The following is a 21858-nucleotide window of genomic DNA, read 5'->3' as shown; positions in this document are numbered from 1 at the left end:
GTTCTCAGACTTGGCTGCACACTACAATCACCTAGGGAGCTTTTAAAAAAAACAACAAAAAAACCCCTGATGCCTGGGCCTTACCCTCAGATATTCTGATTTAATTGGTCTGGAGTGTAGTAAGCATTTGACTGGGATCAAGGATGCCAAAGATGATGTAAGACATCACCTGCCATCCATAACTCATCGCAATTTTGTATTTATCTAGCTACACTGGTTAGATTTATAAGTAAAGGTGATAATTTTTTTTTTTTTTTGAGGCTGGCAGGTATGGGCATCTGATCCCTTGACCTTGATGTTACCAGCACCATGCTCTAACACCAGCCAACCTATTAAAGGTGATAAACTTGAATGACTGAAATAAATTTATGCCATTAAAGCATCATTGTTTATTGAGGTTCTGTGTAAGATTTAACTTGAATAAAGTGATATGCTTCTAATGTTTGAAAACCACAGGCCTAACAGACTTAAGTCTAAAATTAATCTTGCATTCAAGACACAAGTTTACTGCCTCTCTGATAGCCTGTAGGAGCTCTGCTCTAACACATTCACCTAGGAAAGGGAAAGAACATCAAACTGAGGTCCCAGATGCTCTACACTCTAGTTCCAGATTTTTGGGACCTTGGCAATCACTAATTCATTGAGCTTCTCTTTCCTCATTATAAAAATGAGAAGCTAGAACCAAAGTACCTTTTCTGATTCTTGATATTTTAGCATTTCCACATTCAGGTTAGTTTCCCAACTTAGACTATTGTCTCTTCCTCTCTAACTCATCCTAAGGCAGTTTTGGGTTTTAATTGTCCTTAAGATTTCTTCAGCACTCAGCCTAAGCTTCTTTGACCTCTTAAGCATCTTTTTATGTCTGTCTGGCCTCCCAGTAGGTAATAAGATCTTACACATCTCCTTGTATCCCCAAATGCCCATCACAATACTTGTTCTTTTTGTCTCCCAAGACCCAGAATTCTTGCCTCTGCCATTTGTTTTATTACAATAGCTACATTGGAAGCTCTTTTTGGTCCAATGAGCTATCATTACTATATCCAAGTTACCCAAGTGATATCCTATTTGTCCTAGAAATTAATTTTCTTTTATGATTGCTCAGCCCCTACTTTCCAACTATATCCTCCCAAATAGCTCTCTTCTGGCCTCTGCTGGTGTGATAGCCGACAGAAGTTTCATTAATTCTTTGTTTTAAGTGCATGCTGAGAACTCAAGTGTAAGGACATTTCAGTTTTCTAAGGAACCATTCTAACGGCACCAACTTTGGGAAGAGAAAGACTGAGATGTCTCTAACTGTTAGGTATGTTGAGAATAGACAGCTGGATGGTAAAATGTGAGATATAATTCAAGTGTTTATTTCTGAAATGGCATTTTTCAAAAATTAAATTCATGCTTGTTATGTTTAGATGCCATGGAAAATAAAAAGTAAGATTCTCAGTTGTGTGTTTCTTTAAAAGCTTGTTCCTTCGGAGAAAATTTATCAAATTCACCCTGATTCTGACACTATTTAGTATTGTACCTGCTAAAGATAAAGCACTTGATAAATGTTTGTTAAATAAATGAGTTATTTGGTTTATAGGACTACTCTTTTTCTGTAAATAAATTGTGAATTAAAGACAATCTTAGGAGGAATCTTTGCAGTCTTGAAATCTCATTTAGAGTCTAAGAATGCCATGTATGCATTTTTAAATACATATGCTAGATGCAGTTTAAGTTACTAATAAATTGAGCCTATCAGCAACAGCCTTTCCAGTGAGACTTTGGGAAAAATTTTCAATGCACGATAGGTTTTAGGGAGTATTCTTCTGCTTCATTTGGTTTTTCTCAAAGTAATATATTATGTCTTCTACATACATTTGGGTACCAGTGATTAACTCATTCAAACTGTTGCTTTTGACAACCTTAGGTTTCAATAGTTTAATCAAAATACTTATTTATCAAAGGCAGAAAAGGTTTTACTCAAATGTTAAATGCTGACACACAGGTTCTGCATGTTTACGAAGTTTAAATCAGAGGTCTTCAACTTTAAAAAGGTTGCAGGCAACATGAAATTATATAACTATATATAACCAGTGAATGACATATATTTGTATGAAAATATTATCTAACATGTATATTATGCGAACGCTTTATAAATGTATAGAAACCTTTTATATACAGTCATGTGCCACATAACATTTTGTTTAATGACAGACCACATATACAGCTGTGGTTCCATAACATGATAATGGCTATACCATCTAGGTTTGTGTATGTATACTGTGATGTTCACATAACAAAATGACCTGATGCATTTCTCAGAACATATCCTCATTGTTAAGCAATGCATAGACTCCACATTATCTTTTTAAAAAAGTTAGAGTGCGCTATGTCACAAATTGCCATTTTGCATTTAAATGCAACTTCTAACTCAAGTGTTTTAAAAAAGTGTCTTATTTCTTTACTCCATTTAAAGGTAGAGCTGGTCAATGCAGATAAAAAAGGGAGCAAGACCTCAGTTCATTTAACCTCACAGATAAAATGAAACATGGTAGTTACAAATGGGTTGGATAGCTGTCAACCTACTACCAGGTAGACAAACTCTTTCTCTCTCTGCTTAGGCTGCCTTTAATTTATTTTCAGAATTTATTAATATTATGTTTTTACATTCTAAGATGTTGCGGAGCAGTTGAGGGGGAAGGGGAGAGAGAAAGGGGGAAGGAAATTGGATGGGAGTAGTAGGAAAGAGAGAGGGCTTGGTCGAGGCCAGTAGCACCCCCCTCATTCCAGCAGGGGAGCCTGGGGTGCTTCCTGTAGCAGCTGGGTAGTCATGGGTGGGCTGGCTGCAGATGTCGGGGGTGTGTGGCTGAGGCTCTTGGTCCCTCACCACCCTGGCTACTTCCTTTGGCAGCTTGGTGGTTGTTGCTGGGCAGGTTGTAGATGTCAGGGGTGGGGTGTGGAGTGTGGCTGAGGCCCATGGCCCTCCCCCCCCCCTAGCTTGAGCCCAGGGTGCTTCCAGTCCTTCTAGGTTTTATAGGAGTTCTTTGGTGGTCTTAGACCTTTACTAGTTAATATCAGACTTTGTCTCTGATCTGTGGGTATTTTGTTTTTTCTTTCAGTTCTGTGTTGGATTATTTGCTGTTCCCACCACTTAAACTCTGCACTGGAACTAATTTGTTGTCCTTTAATTACTTCTAAAATGGGGGAACTTCTTGTGGGGACCAGCACTTAAGCCCTGTAGTTGAGCTAAATTGCTGCTTTGCTGCTAATTCTCTGGGGGAGGCTTTTTGTGCAGCTCGGGTTTTAATGGCTGACCTTGTATGTACTTCTGTGTCTTGTGAGTCTGGTACACCTGGGTTGTGAGGAAACTCTGGTCTGGGCCTGAGTCTTTTAGCAAACTGCATCCCCTGCAGTTCTATATTCCTGACCAGTCTCCACAGAGTGGTCCTGCACTGATGCATGGAGGGCAGATCAGCTGTCCATGCTGTACCACAACATTCCCCTGGTGAGCCAGACTCCCCCACTGCCAGTACTCCAAACACTTCCCATGGGACGGGCAATGCACCAGTCCCAGGTGATGACCCACCAGCCTCTGAGTGGCTCCTTTTTTCAGCTATCTGCAGCTCTTGCTCCTAACGTGGGTCCATGGACACCCTGTTAGTGGTCTCGTTGGCGTGGGGGCTACCAAGGCCCTCTTCTCCCCTGCCACCTTCAAGCAACTTAACCTTGAAGGGCACAGCTGTGGCTTTTGCCAGCTCTTGCTCTGTGCACTCACCTCCTCAAACCTAAAAGCAGCCAGGGCTCGAAATGGTGGGAGCGATCCTTTTTCTCTTATCGTGGCTTCTTCTGCCTTCATGAACCCTGTAGGTCTCTTTCTCTTGCCACGAGCTTTAGCAGCCCCAGGTTGGCTATTGTTGTTTTTTAATAGCTGTAAATTTGTTGATTTGTGGGAGAGAGTGATGCTGAGAACTTCTATTCTGCCATCTTCTAGGCTGCCTTTTAAAAAGCAAAATCCATTGGAGGTATATAGCTCTAACCACACATCTGTAGTGTGTCCCATTCAAATACAGGTGTCTCTCAAACTCCTGGCCTTTAGAAGCAGGATACTATAGTAGATATGAGCTCTGATTCTGGAATTAGGCGATCATGGGTTCTAATTTCATAGCTACCATTTATTATGAGGTAGCCATGTGACAATTCTGGCTAATGAGAAGTACAGATAGTTTTTGGGTAAGGCTTTCTGAAAAGCTTTCCAAAAGAGGACAAAAATAAATGGCACATGCTTTCTTTTCCTTTCTTCCTGCGTAGAACATGGACATGATGCTAGAAGTGGCACAGCTGTTTTATAGCCACAAGGATGAACACCACATACAAAGTATAAAAGAGCAGAAAACTAGGAGAAATCTGAGTCCATGAGGGTATTTATGGAGCTGCACCAGTAGCCTTTGGTGGCTGACCTCTAGACTTTTTAAGGTGAGAAAAATAAAGCCAGGCATTTGCTGTTTTTTGGATACATTTTTTTTATAGCTTAACATTATTAAGTGATATATGAGGTACTTCAAAAATTTCATGAAAAAATCTGTATGATCTTTTAATTCCATTTTTCCATGAGCTTTTTGAAGTACCCTCAGAGAAGTTCATAGGATTATAAGAAAAAAAAATCTGTGATGAGTATGACACAGTTCCTGGCATACAGTAGGTGACCAATAAATGGTTGCTATTATTTTTGGGAGACTGGTTGACTGTCAGCAGAGAACAAAAATAGCACACAGGATAAACTATTTGGGAAGGGAAGAAAAGTGCTGAATAGAAGCTATAATAGGGTTTGTGGGTGGCCAGTTAGCTCAGTTGGTTACAGCCACCTTGTAACACTAAGATCAAGGATTAGGATCCCTGTGTACTGGCCAGCTGCCAGAAAAAAAAAAAAAAAAAAAAAGCTATAATAGGGTTGTAAAAAATTCAGAATCATATTCAGAGCCAAACGATGTAAATAAGTGGTCTGACATATAGCAGATAATCAATATATGTAATATCTTTTCCTATCCTATCTGTGAGAACACAAACTAATGCAATTTATTCACATGAGAACCTTGATCGACAAGCAAGAATATTTTAGGAACTCTAAGAAGTAAAGATTGTATCTATTTAGATTTTAGTGAGGCATTCCATTCAGTGTCTTATATTTTTGCTTATGTAATACTGTCAAGATATGGATTAAAGAAATACACCAAAAAGATACTAATAAAATGCTGTTAGAAAAGGTGACAGATATGACCAATCATCTTAATAACTCAGACACTAGGTCCTAGAGGAATAGAAAGTTGCTAAATAGAGAACTCTATTTTGAGGCCAAATAGGAAGTTCATAACATTAGTCAATCCAGAGAAACAATACAACTGAACCTGAACACATGGGCAGAAATGAACTCAAATTCAACTTGAAAACTGCACCAGAAAAAAAAGTATAATGGAAAGAAAACATGTGAAGAGCAAGAACGTTATGAAGATCAGAGGACAATGTTAATTTATAGTCTATGGGAAAGAAAAAAAGGTTGATATTTGTGAACACTTCGAAAGGAATTTATTACAGAGTAGTACCTCATTTCAATTCAACAAAACTAAGAACCTGGAGAGTTAAAAAGACTATTAAAATTTAGCCTTTTTTTAAAAAAGCATTAAATGCCAGGCACTGGTATGACCTTCAGAAGAGTAACTCATTAAGAGAGTGAAAATCTGTAATGATTAACATGAAGTCACTGTTGAATGTAAATACCAAGGGAAGACAGAACAAAAGACCTGAAAGGTGACAAAACACAGACTATAACTCTCATATTTTCAGATTTGTAATTAGGTATCGCCAAATAAAGTAAATAAACAACTCTTAAGTTCAAGTGCAAAGTGAAAGCACCTTATTGTTTTAAAGGTGCAAAAGCAAGAAAACATAACATAAACACATCCACATTTTAAATAGTTGTTTGGTAGGTAAATGTCATTTAGAAACATTTTCAATAAAAAATTGATTTATAAATCAATTTACAGAAGATCAAAAAAATCAAGGTTTAATACCAACTTTAACTATAAATAACTAAAAAGGGAAAAACTGTCCTCTATCCTGTTTTTGCTTCAACATCTATGTCTTCTGCTCCTTCCCTTTTGGAGAAAACATTATGTTGTAAGGCTGCCGTCTTTTTGGACGAGGACAAGGATCAAGATCTTCCTTAATGTAACCTTAAAAACAAATTATAAATTTAGAAGACTATATTTGCAACATACATTTCTTTCAGCATATATCCAGTAAAGATTTACCTTATTTGATGCCTTATAAACTTAGGTGAGTCTTATTATTAGCTGTGTGATGTTGATGAATAATTTCACTACTTAGCATCAGTTTCCTCATTTATACTAAAAATAATAGCAGCAAACATTTATCAAATGCTTTATGTACATTATCTCAGACACTCTCACATTCCTTTGAAGTAACTTCCACTATACCTATTTCGCAGATGAGGTAAAAGAGACCCAGGGAAGTTAAATAACTTGCTCAAGTTCACAAAGCTAGGAAGTGGAAGAGCTGGTACCTTGCTCAAGCTCTATCTAATTCCAGAAACAGAGCTCTTAAGCACTTTCCTATTCTGCCTCCAATAGGTTGCAAATGGGAAAATGGCTAAACACGATCTCTACTATTATGATAAATACCAGGTACTTATCAAAAAGACTCTTTGCAGTAGCTATTTCTTTAGATGACACACCTCTACACTCTTCAGACTATTCTCCTAAAGTGCCTCCAGTCATGTAATTTTCAGGGGAGAACCAAGCTTCTTTAAAAGTGAGGAAGGTTCCCCACCACTATTGTCACATAGCTGGATCACAGGAACTCTTAATTGAGAAGAGTTACTATAAGATGGCAAGGTTGAACTGAAATTCTAGGTGGTTATCTTATCTTTTGATATTTATTCAATGTTATTATTATATCTTCTTGTGGGTAAAAATTTTAGATGTTTATAACTTACAAATACTGGCCTAAGACCCAAAGGCTACTAATTAATTAAATCTGTCATAAACCTAAAAGTCAAATTGTAAATATTCTAAACACTGCTATATTTTCCAGTTACATCTCAGAAAACAAATCACATTTTCATAAAACTCAGTATTTAAACTACAAGACTTAGCCTATAACCGGGTGGGTCTTCAGACCATGGAGAGAACAGCAAAAAATACTAAAAAGTTCAGATAAATTCCTGCTTAACTAACAGAAGCTTTTGTGGCTTTTTCTAAACAGCTTCATTGAAGTATACTTGGTATACAATAAATTGTACATATTTAATGTGAAGATTTATCCTTTATGTTTTAGTATGATTTTGAATTAAAATTCTTTAGAAAATGGAAGAGTACATTCTCTAATTTCATCTTAACCAATGGTTACAAAAAAGTTCAGACCTTAATGACTATGAATGATTACACTGCCCAAAGGGGACTGGGAATGTCCAGATTGATCGTCCTAGCCTGAGCACAGAAATGGAAGTATGTTGCCCTAGAGATAGTTATATGACATGAGGATTTCAGAACACTATATATAAGATAAAAGAGAAACTGCTCTCTGAAATTTGAATGACAAACCAGGATAATACATATATAATCACATTAAAGTGATTATAGACAATCTTTGATTCCCATTAAATTACTAGGAGAATTGAAGGAAAGCCTTTCATCTTTTGGAATGTTTTTATGTCACAAAACTAGCACCCAACTTGTAGCAGAAGGCAGAGAGAACCATGGACAAAAAGGTTAATGTTTAGACTTGGGCACATACAACATCAAAAAATTTAATTCTAAAATGTAACAATCTATATACTCTTACCTCTTTCCATACAAGTCTGAGTGGAAGGAAAACCAACTTCCCAGAAATTCTCTGGTGTGTTGGGTGGAATGTAGCGGAATCGGTGTCTGGAGCAGGAAGCCAACTTCTTTTCTCTTTCTTCTGCAGGCATATCTGCATAATACTGATAATAAAAACTGGTAAGTTTTTTCACTTAGGATTAACAAATGGGGTGTTATGATTATTGACTATAAACTAGAAGCTAAAAAAGCTATTTGTTAAAATATTCAGCATTCTAAGAAAACTTAATACTCACTGATAATATTAGTAATTAATACTTACAGACAATTACTTACTAATAGTAATTAGGTCTGTGAAATGTTTGCTTCACAGATAAGAAAAGAAGCTTTTATGACAAGGTAAATCAATATATTGCTTCCTTCAGTAATAAAATCTTGAAATGAAAAAAAATGCCAGCTGAACTTTACAGTGTGTTTTGTGACATAGTTGATTTATATACTGGTACAAACTCCTCATGTTTGCCAGATCAGTAACAAAAATTTGTTTCTTAATTGTTATTTGGATATAACACATGTGTTTCAAAGTAATTTTCCTATCTTTAGAGATTTTTTAAAATAAAAATTTAGATTTGAATGTTGTAGGCTTTATGACTTCCTCCTTTAAGCTGTATTTTTCAATTAGGATCAAAGGCATACTATTTTTTGCCACTGTGATCATAAAGAACTTGAACTTCATGCAAACAAGGATAAGATATGTATGTAAAAACTGTACAGGTCTTCAAGCTCTAGACCTAAAGAAAACAAAGCAGTAGTTTAAAGTTTTATGGAACATAAATCATACTATCACATAATGCAGCCAATTACTCCATTTTACACTTCAGAAACTGAAAATCAAAGTGATAATTTACCAAAGATATCACCTTTTGAAAGTGACAGACTTAGGACTCGAATTTAAATTTGAAGTAAAGGTTTTAAATACATATTTATTTTACAAAGATTAAAGGCTTTAGAGAATCTCTGAAACAACTTTTTTCAGGTATCTTTTTCATCATTCCCACTGCCGTTAAGTATAAGACTTTTTTTTACCTTAGTCTGGGCTTTGGGATGACCTTAGAGAATCATGGTTTATTGGAAAAAACATTCTCACAACAGTAGACTAGTGGATCTGTAACACAGTGAGCAAGTGGGAGAGTGGTAGAATACAAAGTCAGAGAGGAAGGCAGGGTGCCAGATTATGCTGTCTTTGATAAGGACTTTGGATTCTATTTCTTAGTGAGATGGACAGACACTAAAGGGTTTTAGGCAGAGGAATGACATGATTTAACTTTTATTCCAAAAAGATCATTAAGGGAAAAAAGATCATTCATCGCTGTGCTAAAAGTATACTGTGAAGAGACAAGAATGAAAAGAAAAGGAGAACAGGGATGGGTATATATGGGAACTCTACTTTCTTCTCAATTTTGCTGTGAACCTATATTGCTCTAAAAAATAAAGCTTTTATATATATATAAAGACAAGGAGAGCACCTAGAATTTCACATGTAATTTTATATGTGCTTGGTTGTCAAACTTTCTAGCCCATAGTTGTTAAAAAGAAAATTTAAAAGGGGAAGTAAATTACTGGAGGCAGGTGTATCTAACAGCTAATGGACAGCAAGAGAAGAAATAAAAACAGCATGTTTCAAGAAAACACAGAACCTGCCTGGTACTATTTAGTAATAGGACAATTAGTAGTATCTACTTCAACATTCAAGATAGCAATGTATAAAAGGAAAAACATAAGTGTTCTAAGGATGAAGTAAAGCTTATTCATTATTTTGTTTAGGAAGGATAATGATATAGACCTTATGGTGGTACCAGTTATTTCAAACAAATGAACAAACAATTACGAGTATAGCTAATTTCCTGAGAGTGTTGGTGAAAGAAATGTTATAGTAAAGCTTCCAACTGAAATAACAAAGTTTTCCCCAAACAGCTTGTGTATAGGAGCCTTTGCAATAACAAAACAAGAAGGAAAAACTAATGCAAATAAATACAGGAAAGAAAAATGGCAGAAATGTCTTAAACTGGTCATAAGAACTAGAGTTTAGGCTCCAGATTCGCTTCATCTAAGAGAAATCGAGGGCTTTCATTTTCATCTATTTACATGTCTCAGGTCATAGCCAATATACTCTCTATTCTTTCTGTTATTCCTGGCTCAAACAACATTTCTAGATACAAATAAGGTTTGTATCTGTGATTTATAAAATCATGCAGTTATAATCTGTAAAGCCATACTTAAAATAACACAATTGGACAGTATTTCTATCAGTACTTACAATTTCACATTCCTTACATGTGTGCCCAAGCAATTTTCTTCTCTCTTCTTTTTTCCGAACCACCTCAATATGAGGAAAATTTTGTAAGCTAGTCTCTCTGGGAGAAAAAATGAATTAAATTTAAATTAATCTATTTGTTACTACAAAGATCTTTGGTTTAGGGTTTAAATTAACAAAGGTTAGAGGTCAGAAGAAAAATAATCTCAAAACATTCATTCATTTTATTTGAAATGCTTATTCAGTATGCTAGAAAACAAATATTTCTTCATCAAATATTTCTTAAATGCCTACTATATGCCAAATATTTTTATGGGCATATTTTTCTAAGTGAAAAAGAGATAACTATTACTTCCTATTTTACCTCTGACTGGCTAAAAATAATAATTAGGTTAGAAAGTAAAATATAATAACCTATTTAAAAATAAACACTATTATTAAACTCAGAAATTGGTATTGTGTAACATAACCAAGAAAAATAATAGTGCTTCTGTTTTCCAGTACTAAGAACCCACATTTCAGGGCTAACCTTTCCTCCCTAAAGAATAAATTCATCTGCTGTATGCCATTTGACATTTTGTCTAAAAGAAACATTACCTTTTGCTGCCTCCACCTACCATAAGCTCTTCAAAACATTAGGCACAATTATCATTTGCTCTTGTAAATGGATCAGATCCTACTGTGAATCACTGGCAGCCTAGGAAGGGTCAAAGCCACTGAGGTATGGATGAATTATATATGCCATAATGTGGTATGAATTAAAATGCTATGGAGTACTTTGGGAAGAAAAGCAATCAGGAAGCACAAAATTAAAAAAAAATTAATACGCTTGTATCCTGCTTTAAAAAGCCTAATATAGAAAAATTTGAACTTACTATAATGATATTATTATAATGAAGAACTATGTAATGGAATATATATTTGTTCATAATAGAAACATCCCCAGTGACCTTCAACAGTCTGACTTATAAAAACTGATTTTTAAAATGACTTGTTGGTAGCACATCTACTCATTTGAGGTATTTGGATTACATGCCCCTCCAGTTGGCAAGCACTTTCCTTCAAAAGAAAAGTTTTTACTTCAGAGGATGTTATAGGTTCCTTTTTTATTTCAACCCAAAAAACCTCAATCTTGGAGCAATTTGTGAATTAAAAAAGGGAGACAAAGAGATAAAAAATACTGCCAAAATTATTTTTTCTTTCAAAAAGTTTATGGAATCCTAAGCTTACGTAGAACACGTTTTGGCCATATCCTTTCCTCCAAGTAGTATCTATTCCATTTCTGTAGTGTGCTATAATGTAGAAGAAAATCTATTAACAGACTGGTACCTGCAGCAGAACTCAAAGCATCACCAGAAAGGTTACAAAGCTTCCTGGCCCTGACATAACACAATCTATCTTCCCAGGGTTTGCTAGTTTCTCAGAGGGGAAAGCAATCATACTAATTCTGAGAACTTTACCATCCTTACACTTTTATCCACCTCCTGTTTCTCCTGCTATCTAACAGCTTCAGAATAAATAAAACTATTGCTCATATATTTTTAAAAAATGAAGCATTTTTAAACATGAAGCATTTAAAATGACAGTTCTTCATCTGCAATCCTATTTTTAGGAATCTATCCCAAAGACACACAGGCAAAAATATAAAAAGAGAACGCTCCAGGTTATTCATTGCAGCACTATGTATGCTAGCATATCTATGAACAACCCAAGTGTCCATTACTATGAAACTACACAGCAAAAAATAAATAGGGAATATCACTATATACAATTTGAATCATTTCCAGGATATATAGTTAAATGAAAAAAGCAAAATAGAGAAAGGTACATATAACATTTTACCACTTGTGTAAGAGGGGAGAGAGTACAACTATATATATGTATTTGCATTTTTTTAATGGAAGAAAACCCGTAAATTTTAAACAAATGGTTACCTATAGGGATAGGGAGCTAATAGGGTTCAGGGGATGAAGACAGAAGCTATATTTGTTGGAACATACCTTGTTCGTAGCCTCTGGCACAATGTACATATTTATATAATTTTCAAAAGAATTAAATATGAAAAGAAAAAAAATCAAAAGCAAAATAAAACAAACCTGCATACTGAGTAAGTGGTAAAACTATACAGAAAATAATTATCCCAAGTGACTTTAAAACACAGTGATTTGACTGTACTTTTTAAGCATTTTGATTTTTTTATTACTCAAAAATGCTTCATTTTCTAAATTTAGATTCTTTTTTTTTTTTTTTTTTTTAAATTTAGATTCTTGACTCTGTGCTTATGCCTTCAATACTTTCACAACGATTTTCTACTCCTCAAAAAAGAAAGCATGCTTGATCCTGTCATGGACACATTTAGCACACATGAAACCACCACAGGCCTTGCTGATGTGTTTTTTCGTTTTAGACAACCTCATAAGAACTTCAGGTCTCACAGCACGAACCCCTTGAAGTCTGCCTGGACACATGCCACATGCAGATTTTGGTGCTTTCCCAAACTTCTTAGTATAAAGGTAAACAATTCTATTAACAGGGGTTCAGGAAAGCCTAGTTTTGTTAGAGGCTGTGTTTGTAGGAAAGCCTATAATGGTATGTCAGATTCTGGACCACTCTGAGTTCCTCTAGATGCTATCCCCGGAAGACCTGACTGTACATTTCTAATAGTGTATATCTTAAAGACAAAGAGAACATAAAAAGTCTTAAACTATTTTCATTAATCATATTATTGGTGGTAGTACTGTATTATTCTGAGACTACTCTGTGAGTATTGTGGAATAAAATAAATTGAGGAATTACGTTGGTAGCATTGATAAGTGGGATTTCAGTAGGCAGGAAAGTAAATACAGATATAAGACAGAGGAGTTCACATAAATATCCTGTAGTCCTGAATTTGAGTTGAAGCTATCACTATGAATGAGTACAGTTTATCTTAAAAACTGAAATGAAACAAAAAACCTTACTGCTAACTCTATCCACCTGAAAGTTCCAGAAACAAGACTAACCACAGCAATGAGCAACCCTAGTGGCCAGACTATGGCCTAAATACCATTTCTAAGAGAAACTAGGGATCCTGGAGAAATGGCAGATTTCAGGCCTATGGCAGGAAGTGAACAAGACAGCCTGGAACATCTTATACCAGAAGGAAGCTATGAAAGATGAGTAGGGTAGTGTCCATTCAAAGAGACTTCCACTGGGTAAAGATGGGTCAATCTGAGCATCTATAAAGATAATAACTGCAATAGATTGAAACACAAATTTACTTAAATCCATGAGTCTATCATAACACTTAAAACAAAAAACTACCTAGTCACATTTGGAATGTTAGACTACTATTTCTTTGGAAAACTAGTAAATAAAGGAAAAGAATTAAGCATTTAACAACAAAATGATGGCTCCTATCTATTAGAGTCTCACAGGAATCAATAAAAAAATCTCTTGGCCTGCTAGATTTCTAAAATTCTTAACAGAAATAAAAGTAAAAGGAATAGTTTTACCTATTGAGTGAGTCAATTTGCCAATATCATAACTTAAAAAAGGCACAAAATTTTTTTTTGAATGAATTACCATATCTTAAATTTGCTTTAAGAATGAGTAGTATGTGACTGAAAGTAACAGAATTTGCAACCTTTGCATAAAAGGCAGCAAGTAGCACTGTGGTTCAAAATCAAGATGCTTAAAGGTTTTTTTTTAAAGGTTTAAAAATTCTCATAAGATAATTTTGAAGCATAACAAACTCAAGCTCACCATCTTAAGTTTTATAACACATAAAAGTGAGAGTACACAATTTAATTAATTCCCAAAGTTCAAAATAAAATATAATAAAAAACAATATGTTATAATAAAGCAGAGAAAATAACTATTACCACTGTCAAAAAAGGGTGGCGGCAGTAAAAATTGCCTTATTTGTAAAAACTGTCATTTTTATGCTTGAGTCCCTTTTTTGTTATGACCAGAAGTAAATGATTCTATTTTAACCAAAGCAGCAATTTAGCACCTCAGTGATACTCTGACAAAGAAAGATGGCTCTGTTGTACTTCCAATCACATTGCTAATGTTAATCAAGAACAACTTACCTTTCATCATCTTTAAAATACGGCTCCATAAATGCTTTCTGCCTGACTTTATCTTGTTTATCACCATGAGCTACAAACAAAACAAGCATATCACAAACTGAATGTAGAACCTAATGAGAAATCATTAGCTTGTTTGGAAGAAAATGACATGTATCAAAACTTCAATTTTTATTGGACTTCGTACTCTAGGTTCCTGGGCAACTCATTTATATTTTCTCCAACTACTTTTTTCTTTCTTTTTCATCTGTGTAATGAAGAGGGTGCTGACACATATCAACTACATAAACACTTCCAATTGAGCTTTTGACATTCTTCCCCAAACTTTCTCTTTCCTATGATGGAAGACTAGGTAGGACTTTGTGATACAGGGTTTGAGAACATGAAATAAATGGAAAATAAGCCCCAAATTATACGCATGTGAGATTGGGAAAATAAAAATTCTGAAGGATAACTTGGTAGGAAATAAATGGAACTTGGCTTAGACATGTTAAGTTTAAATTGAAGAGACACAAAAGTGTCTAGCAATTACTCCGAAGTGCAGGACTGGGATTCGTCAGAGAAGTTAAACCTAGAGTGCAGATTTGGAATAATTTTCAGAGGTGGTTAACAAAAGCTGTGAGATAAAATGAGATGTGAGGGAGAAAGACAGAGTCTTGGGGGTAGTCTAGGAAACAGAAGTTGCCAAAGATCAAAAGAACAGTGCAATATTATCACAAAAGCTAAATGAGAAGAAATTTTGGGATGGTCAGTGTCAAAAGTAACTTTAAAAAAAAACAAAAACAAAAACTAGAAACTAAAAAATACACCTTTGTGAAAGAATATTTTTTCTTTGAAGTGAAACCAATTTACAAAAGACTTTTCTTGGAAATAAAAGTATATTGAGCAGCTGTAAATTTTTATTACAAAATTTACTTGATTTTTTTCCCCCATGGACTGAACAAGCAAAAGCCTTTTCTTCTGCATCTTTGGCTAAAGTTTCATTCACTTTGAGTTAAGGGCTGTCATTTAAAAAACCAGATGGAAACAAGCAAAGCATAATCATTGATAGATTATGATCTAATACCAGTTTGTGCCATAGCAAAGGTTATGTCCATTTAAACCAGCATAAAACCATCTTTCCATTAAGATTAAAAATTTTCCCCGTTTTACTCACAGTAAGAAAATGAGATGTTTACAAGAATTTTAACCTTCTATCAGATTATCTACTTAAGAGTTTTGATTAAATATTCTTTTGATTGCTACCCATTATAAAAGTACTGCTTCTAATGAAACAAATATTAACACTGGTATATACAGTTCCATATTTGGTAAGATAAAGCATTCAGCGCAGAAAATGAGTCTAAGTTTTCTGCAAAACTTTTTTTTACTCTATTATAATTATTAATTAATTATTGATTAAGGGAAAGACAAAAATTTTATAAACTTTATGTGTATATTATACAGAAATTTATAGTATTGAACTAAGATTAATTTCTTAGTTCTGATAAATATTTTATGGTTATGTAAGATGTTAACATAAGGGGAAGTTGAATGAAAGGTATAGGAGAATCCTCTGAACTATTTTTTTGGAACTCTTATAGTAGTCTGAAATTATTTCACAATAAAAAAAATAACCGAAAAAGAAATTTATACAAGAAACACAAAACTTTAATTACTAATATACCTCATTAAGCCTGTTACTTAGCTTGATGACTTAACTTACTGAACTCAGTGTAACTGAGAAACCATAATTAAAGAGAAAATAGCCTTACTGTTTGGTTTCTTTGTGGTGGCAGACAACTCCTCCTCTTCATCTGCTACTTGGGAGAAACCATCTGCCAAACAGGATTCATATTCTTCATGCGTTGTCTGATCAAACAAATCTTCTAAGCTATCATTCACTTTTCTTTCTCCATCTATGTGAAAGAGCATTGGCTTAGGGCAACAAGCAAGCTTTTTGCTTTTTACACAGACCAATGTTAAACTTGTAGTAACTGCCACAAAATAATGTGATGAGGTCTTTAAAGACATTAAAAGATGACTCTTACAATATGGATTGCAGACCTTAGTTTGAAGAGTTTTCTTTAAGTGAATAAGAATGTATGTAGACATGTGTGAAAGATCTACGAATGTCAAAAGCTGTCATGTTAAGAGTGTTAATTCGGTGAATGTAACTAGGTAACAAACTGTAATGTATGTAATGAAGTGTTTAAAGACATTTCCTAATATAGTTCAATTACAATATAGTTTAATTCTTACAATTTGTGTGTGAGGCAAGAATAAACACCCAAGTGCAGGTTGTTACTGTACATTTACAAAGAATTTATCCTATGGCTTTAAATATTCTTTACTCATGTGAATAGAATGCTGGTTTTTGTTACTGTCATAAAACCAAATTCCTTACAAACATTAAATTTTTTTCTCCCTATCAGCTCATGTATATAATTCATGCTAAACCAAAAGGAGTCTTACCACAGAAACTGAGAAATAGAAAATATATTATAATGAGTGATGAAAAATACTAAATTTAAATAAAAAAGTATACAAATAACATATTAAAATCTCTATAGAATTTTACCTACATGCTTATTTTTCTAATAAAGTTCCAAAAAAAAAAGTATTTTCTTGCATCATCATTAACTCTTGGTAGTTTAATATTGATAGAAATAATGAATTCAATGCCATATTTGATATGCAAAAATGCTAAATTCATCTTTGGAGATCTAACTACATTTCTCATTAAATAATCACATTTTTAAAAACACCAGAGCTTAAGAAAAACAGAAATAGATCCAGTTGGCTAACAAACATGACAGAACAGAGGCCTGCCAAGATTATTCTATATAAAATAACTACCATCTCTCCCAGTCTGGTGCTCTATACCCCTTATTCTGCTTTATCTTTTCCCTGCACCATCTATCATACCATATATTTGCTTGTTTTTCCCCCATTAGAATGTAAATTCTAGGACTGTGGCGCGGGAGGTGGAGGAGGAGGTGGGGCTGGAGCTGAAGCCGGATCCGAATCCGGTTCCGGTGCTGTTTCCTCCAGCAGCGGAGAGTCCAACGCGCCTCACGAGGAGCGCAGACGGGCAGACGTCGTGGCCTCCACCGAACTTACTGGAAAGATGAAACCTGATGAAACTCCTATGTTTGACCCAAGTCTACTCAAAGAAGTGGACTGGAGTCAGAATACAGCTACATTTTCTCCAGCCATTTCCCCAACACATCCTGGAGAAGGCCTGGTTTTGAGGCCTCTTTGTACTGCTGACTTAAATAGAGGTTTTTTTAAAGTCCTGGGTCAGCTGACCGAGACTGGAGTTGTCAACCCTGAACAATTTATGAAATCTTTTGAGCATATGAAGAAATCTGGGGATTATTATGTTACAGTTGTAGAAGATGTGACTGTAGGACAGATTGTTGCTACAGCAACTCTGATTGTAGAACATAAATTCATCCATTCCTGTGCTAAGGTTATTATCAACCCTTACTTTGCTAAGCAAGAAACTGAACTGTTATAAGATTACCCTTGAATGTCTACCACAAAATGTTGGTTTCTATAAAAAGTTTGGATATACGGTATTTGAAGAAAATTACATGTGTCGGAGGTTTCTAAAGTAAAAATATTTTAAGAAAGACAGTTGTCAAAGGAGATAATCCTACATATTCTTTCTAGAGTTAAAATATTTTGTTGCTGCAACCCAGAGACCTCCATAAATGACTGAAAGAAAACACTGTAATACTACAAGTATGACATTTAGAAGATTACTTTGGGGTGGTGGGATATGCTGTGAATTTAGATTACAAATGAATATTATAAAGGGGATGATTTTTAACCAAAGGAATATATTTTTAACTTGAATCTTCTTGCATTGTATTTTTGTAACGTTTGGCTTCATTTCCTGGTGTCAAGAGTATGGGTAGTAAGGAGTTATATGTCTGCTATCTGTTCTGCTCATTTAAAAAAAAAGTATACATTGAATAAGGCTGTTTCTTATCACATTTATAAAATTAAATATTTTTGTTTCAAAGAAACAGCTAAATACACTTAAAGGTGTATCATTTCCCACATATTAATTATGTAAAGTTGGATACATTAGTTATAAATTATAACTAAATATAGTGCAGTCTAACATATCCTGTTCCTAATACTGGCAAACAACCTGACGGCCTTTTAAAGAAGTGGAGGAAATGAAAATTAACTTATAAAATGTGACAGGATTCAAAGTAAAACAATTTAGAGGTTTTAGTTCTGTGTATACGAAATCACCTGTCTTATCTTTAAAATATAATCACTCATTTGTTAGAAACACCTAAGAGCAAGTAAGATGGGACATCTAAAGTACTACTTAACAGTGAATTAGAAAATCTTGGCATATTTTTTACCCCAGTTTCTCTTTTCATGGGTATCTGAAGGCTCTCTTGTAATATTTTTATTTTTAAAAAATGGAATATTACAAAATTGAGGACTATTTGAAAATGTATCTTACTGCATTTGTCACATTCTTACTATGTTAATAGAAGCTTTTCTACTCAATGTGATTGTAATGGTACTATTATTCTAGTCACTGTCCTGGTTTTGCATTTATTTATTTTAATTATTTTTTAAAGTTGAAGTAAGAATTGGATACTTTATTAATGGTTCTAATTTTCTGCATTCCACGTTACATTAAACCTGTTCATATGATGAAAAAAAAAAAAAAAAAAAAAGAATGTAAATTCTATGAGGTAGGTACTTTTGTTCTGTTTACTCATTATCTCCAGTTCTTAGAAAACTTCCTGGTTCAGAATTTTTGCTTCATATTTATTAAATAATTAAACATCTATTTATATTTCATGATGAGAGTCAAATTTGTATATAAAATATAACCTCTGTGTGCCAGGCTCTGTGCTAGGCATTCCCAAAGCACTCTATATGCTGTCAGTAAATCACAGTGCTGCCGATTTATTTTTTTTGGCTGGTCTAGCTTCTGATTGCGATATACTTGAATACAGAGACTACATCCTTATTGATCTTTCTATCATAGCACCTAGTAAGCCTAACACAGAGTAGTCCTAACATGGAGTAGGAGCATAGAAAACATTTCTTGAATTGAAATATTAGCAGTAACTTGGAGTTTTTATTTGTCTCTTTCATTTTTTAACCAATTTTAAGTGTTAAAAAGGTTTTACCCTTATGGGGTAGGTTGTTTTTTTGAAATATGTTCTCAACAATATCTCCTATTCCATGTGCTGTTCTTACAAAGTGATGTCAACTATCCTCCCACTGAGTGTCACTGAATGAACACTGAGGACTATATTGCTTGCTTTGAACCTGGACAGATCTTTGCAACACTAAGCACTTTCTGAGATAATAAAAATGCCATATGCTTCTGCTTTGCTCTCTCAGGGTGCTCACTCTGGGAACCTAGCCTACAAGATGAGGATGCTCAAACTAGCCAACATGGAGAGACTACATGAAGAAGCCCTGACACTTAGGATATGCCAAGCCATCCTCCAGCTGTCCAGCTCTCTGCTGTTCCAGTTCCAGCCACCATCTGCTTACAACAGCATGAGAGACCCTGACACAGAACTGCCCAGCCAAGCTCTTCCTGAATTCCTGAACCATAGAAACGATGAAGATGAGAAAATGATAGTTATTATTTTAATCCTCCAAGTTATTGGAGTGATTTATTATGCAGCAGTAGTATCCACAAAACTTTATTTAGCCAAAATTATCTCTATAACCTCCACTTATTAGTCCAAGTCCTAATTTCACTTTCACATGATACTTGCTTCAAATATATCTGAGAAATTATTGTCTTTGAATCAACTAGAGAGATTTGAAGACAAAGTGGTCATACTTTAGTGTCTCCCTTTCCTACAAAAATGAGAAAAATATTTCAGGGGCTAGTACCAGAAACAAAATAATCTTAAAAGCAAAGCATCCCCTTAAGAAGAAGTTATTTAAGTGTCATACAAAAAGACAATAAACTACTGTGAAGGTTTTTTAATAGGTGCTAGCCTCTCTACCTAGACAGCCATCTGCTGGATCATATGGTTTGTTGTTATGAATATTACTAAAGAACAAAGAATTAAGTCAAAGACAATTAAATTTTTCTCTAATTTACTGCATTTAGGGCAGAAGGAGGTAAGTTAATTCAAAAGAAGCAGGGGCAAGACTGGCTGATTTATTTTTTTGCCCTGAGCAGGCAGACTATAGAAAATTCAGCGGAAGATAAGGAATACACATACACAGCCTGAATGTACTCAGTTTCTAACAGATAATCATTAGAAAATGTCTCTGCTTTTAGCCCTACATCCCCATGTGGCAGGCTCTAACCTTTAAATACATAAGGGTTATAACTGACAAGTGTTCCCAGTCTAGTTCTTGTGTCATGAGCCTCTATAGTTAGGAATATTGCTAAGGCAGTGTTAACCAAAATCCTTCCACTGTTTTCAACTCTTTTGGAAAATCAAGGTTTTAGGTGAAGAATTAATAGTTTCTCACTACAAAGAGGTTTAGACCCCTAACCTGGCAAAACCCCTTTATCTGTAGAGATAGAATATGGCAGATTAACTCAGTATATACAATATATTCTTAGTGCTAATTTGTAAATCTCTATCAACACTTCTCAGCAGAATTCCCCTTTCTTTCCTTATCAAATTGCTTTAGAAAATCATAAACCTAGCACAGAACTCTTAAGATTATCTTTTATACCCTTAATAAAAAATCACCTAAACCAGGTATCAGCAAACTCTTTCTTGAGGGGACAGACAGTAAATATTTCAGGCTTTTAGGGCCACAAAGTCTCTGCACCAACTACTAACTCTGCTTTTGTATTGGGCAAGCAGCCATAGGCAATACATTTTTAAAAAATGAGGCTGTGTTCCAATAAAACTTTATTTACAAAACTGGCAACTGGCTATAGTTAGCTGACCCCTGGAAGCAATTTGAATTCTTTATGAAATAAAATTATTTTGGCTAAAAAGTTTTTTTCTAAAATACTGAAACTGAGCCTTCCTAAAAGGAACAAAAAAATTAACACAGCAGGAAAAAACTGCTTTATGGTGAAGAGGTCACTTGTGATAATCAGTGCAATGGCACGATTACAAATGTCACCCCACATTTTAATTAAAAAAAAAAAAAAAACTTACTTGAACTTTTATCTCCCTTCTGTTCTTGCTTCTTCATTTTTAAAAGCACAGTTTCACTAACCATTGTACAGTCCATGTCCACAGTCTCTCCTAATCTTGACTGACTGCCATCCTGAATAGATATTTAAAAAATCCAAAATCTTAACAATTATTCCTTTATGGCCTTATATTTATTTACTTTTTTACAAAAAATTTTGGTAAAATATACATAACATAAATTTTATCACTTTTAAACATTAACCTATATTTATTTTTATACTTTAGGAACAGATACAGATTTAGGTTTTATTGCCTGTAAAACATTTTAGCTTCCATATACAAGCATTCTTTCTAGCCTAGGAAAAGGACTGCTGCCAAGGAAAGAAAGAATTATTTACCACTGAACTCCCTTGAGCTTTTCTTGCCTTTCTTCTCCAATCTGCCTCACCGTACTAAACATCAATGTATGCTAAGAACAACAATTTCAAAAAATCAAATTTGATTTTTTTTGACCAGTAAGGGGATTGGAACCCTTGGCTTGTTGTCGTTCGCACCACACTCAG

At 34.5% G+C, this 21858-nt stretch overlaps 1 protein-coding gene and 2 pseudogenes across 1 annotated transcript in view; 1 reads left to right on the top strand and 2 right to left on the bottom strand.

Moving 5' to 3' along the window:
- Positions 1-6085: 6085 nt before the first annotated feature.
- Positions 6086-21858, bottom strand: part of RBBP8 (RB binding protein 8, endonuclease) — a 74321-nt gene continuing 58548 nt past the window's right edge. Inside the window, exons 14-19 of the mRNA XM_063076784.1 lie at positions 21317-21428; positions 15953-16096; positions 14202-14271; positions 10132-10228; positions 7837-7978; positions 6086-6206 (exon numbers count right to left, since the gene is read on the bottom strand). Coding sequence (XP_062932854.1) covers positions 6109-6206; positions 7837-7978; positions 10132-10228; positions 14202-14271; positions 15953-16096; positions 21317-21428 — 663 coding nt within the window. The 3' untranslated portion in view covers positions 6086-6108. The remainder of the gene's footprint in view (positions 6207-7836; positions 7979-10131; positions 10229-14201; positions 14272-15952; positions 16097-21316; positions 21429-21858) is intronic.
- LOC134362106 (large ribosomal subunit protein eL34-like) lies at positions 12387-14047 on the bottom strand (annotated as a pseudogene).
- Positions 17301-18751, top strand: LOC134362044 (glucosamine 6-phosphate N-acetyltransferase-like; annotated as a pseudogene).

This window comes from Cynocephalus volans, chromosome 13 (genome assembly GCF_027409185.1).
Source record: "Cynocephalus volans isolate mCynVol1 chromosome 13, mCynVol1.pri, whole genome shotgun sequence".
In the NCBI taxonomy this organism is placed as follows: domain Eukaryota; kingdom Metazoa; phylum Chordata; class Mammalia; order Dermoptera; family Cynocephalidae; genus Cynocephalus; species Cynocephalus volans.
The sequence above is the reverse complement of the archived record's forward strand: the minus strand, read 5'-3'. Positions and strand labels throughout refer to the sequence as shown.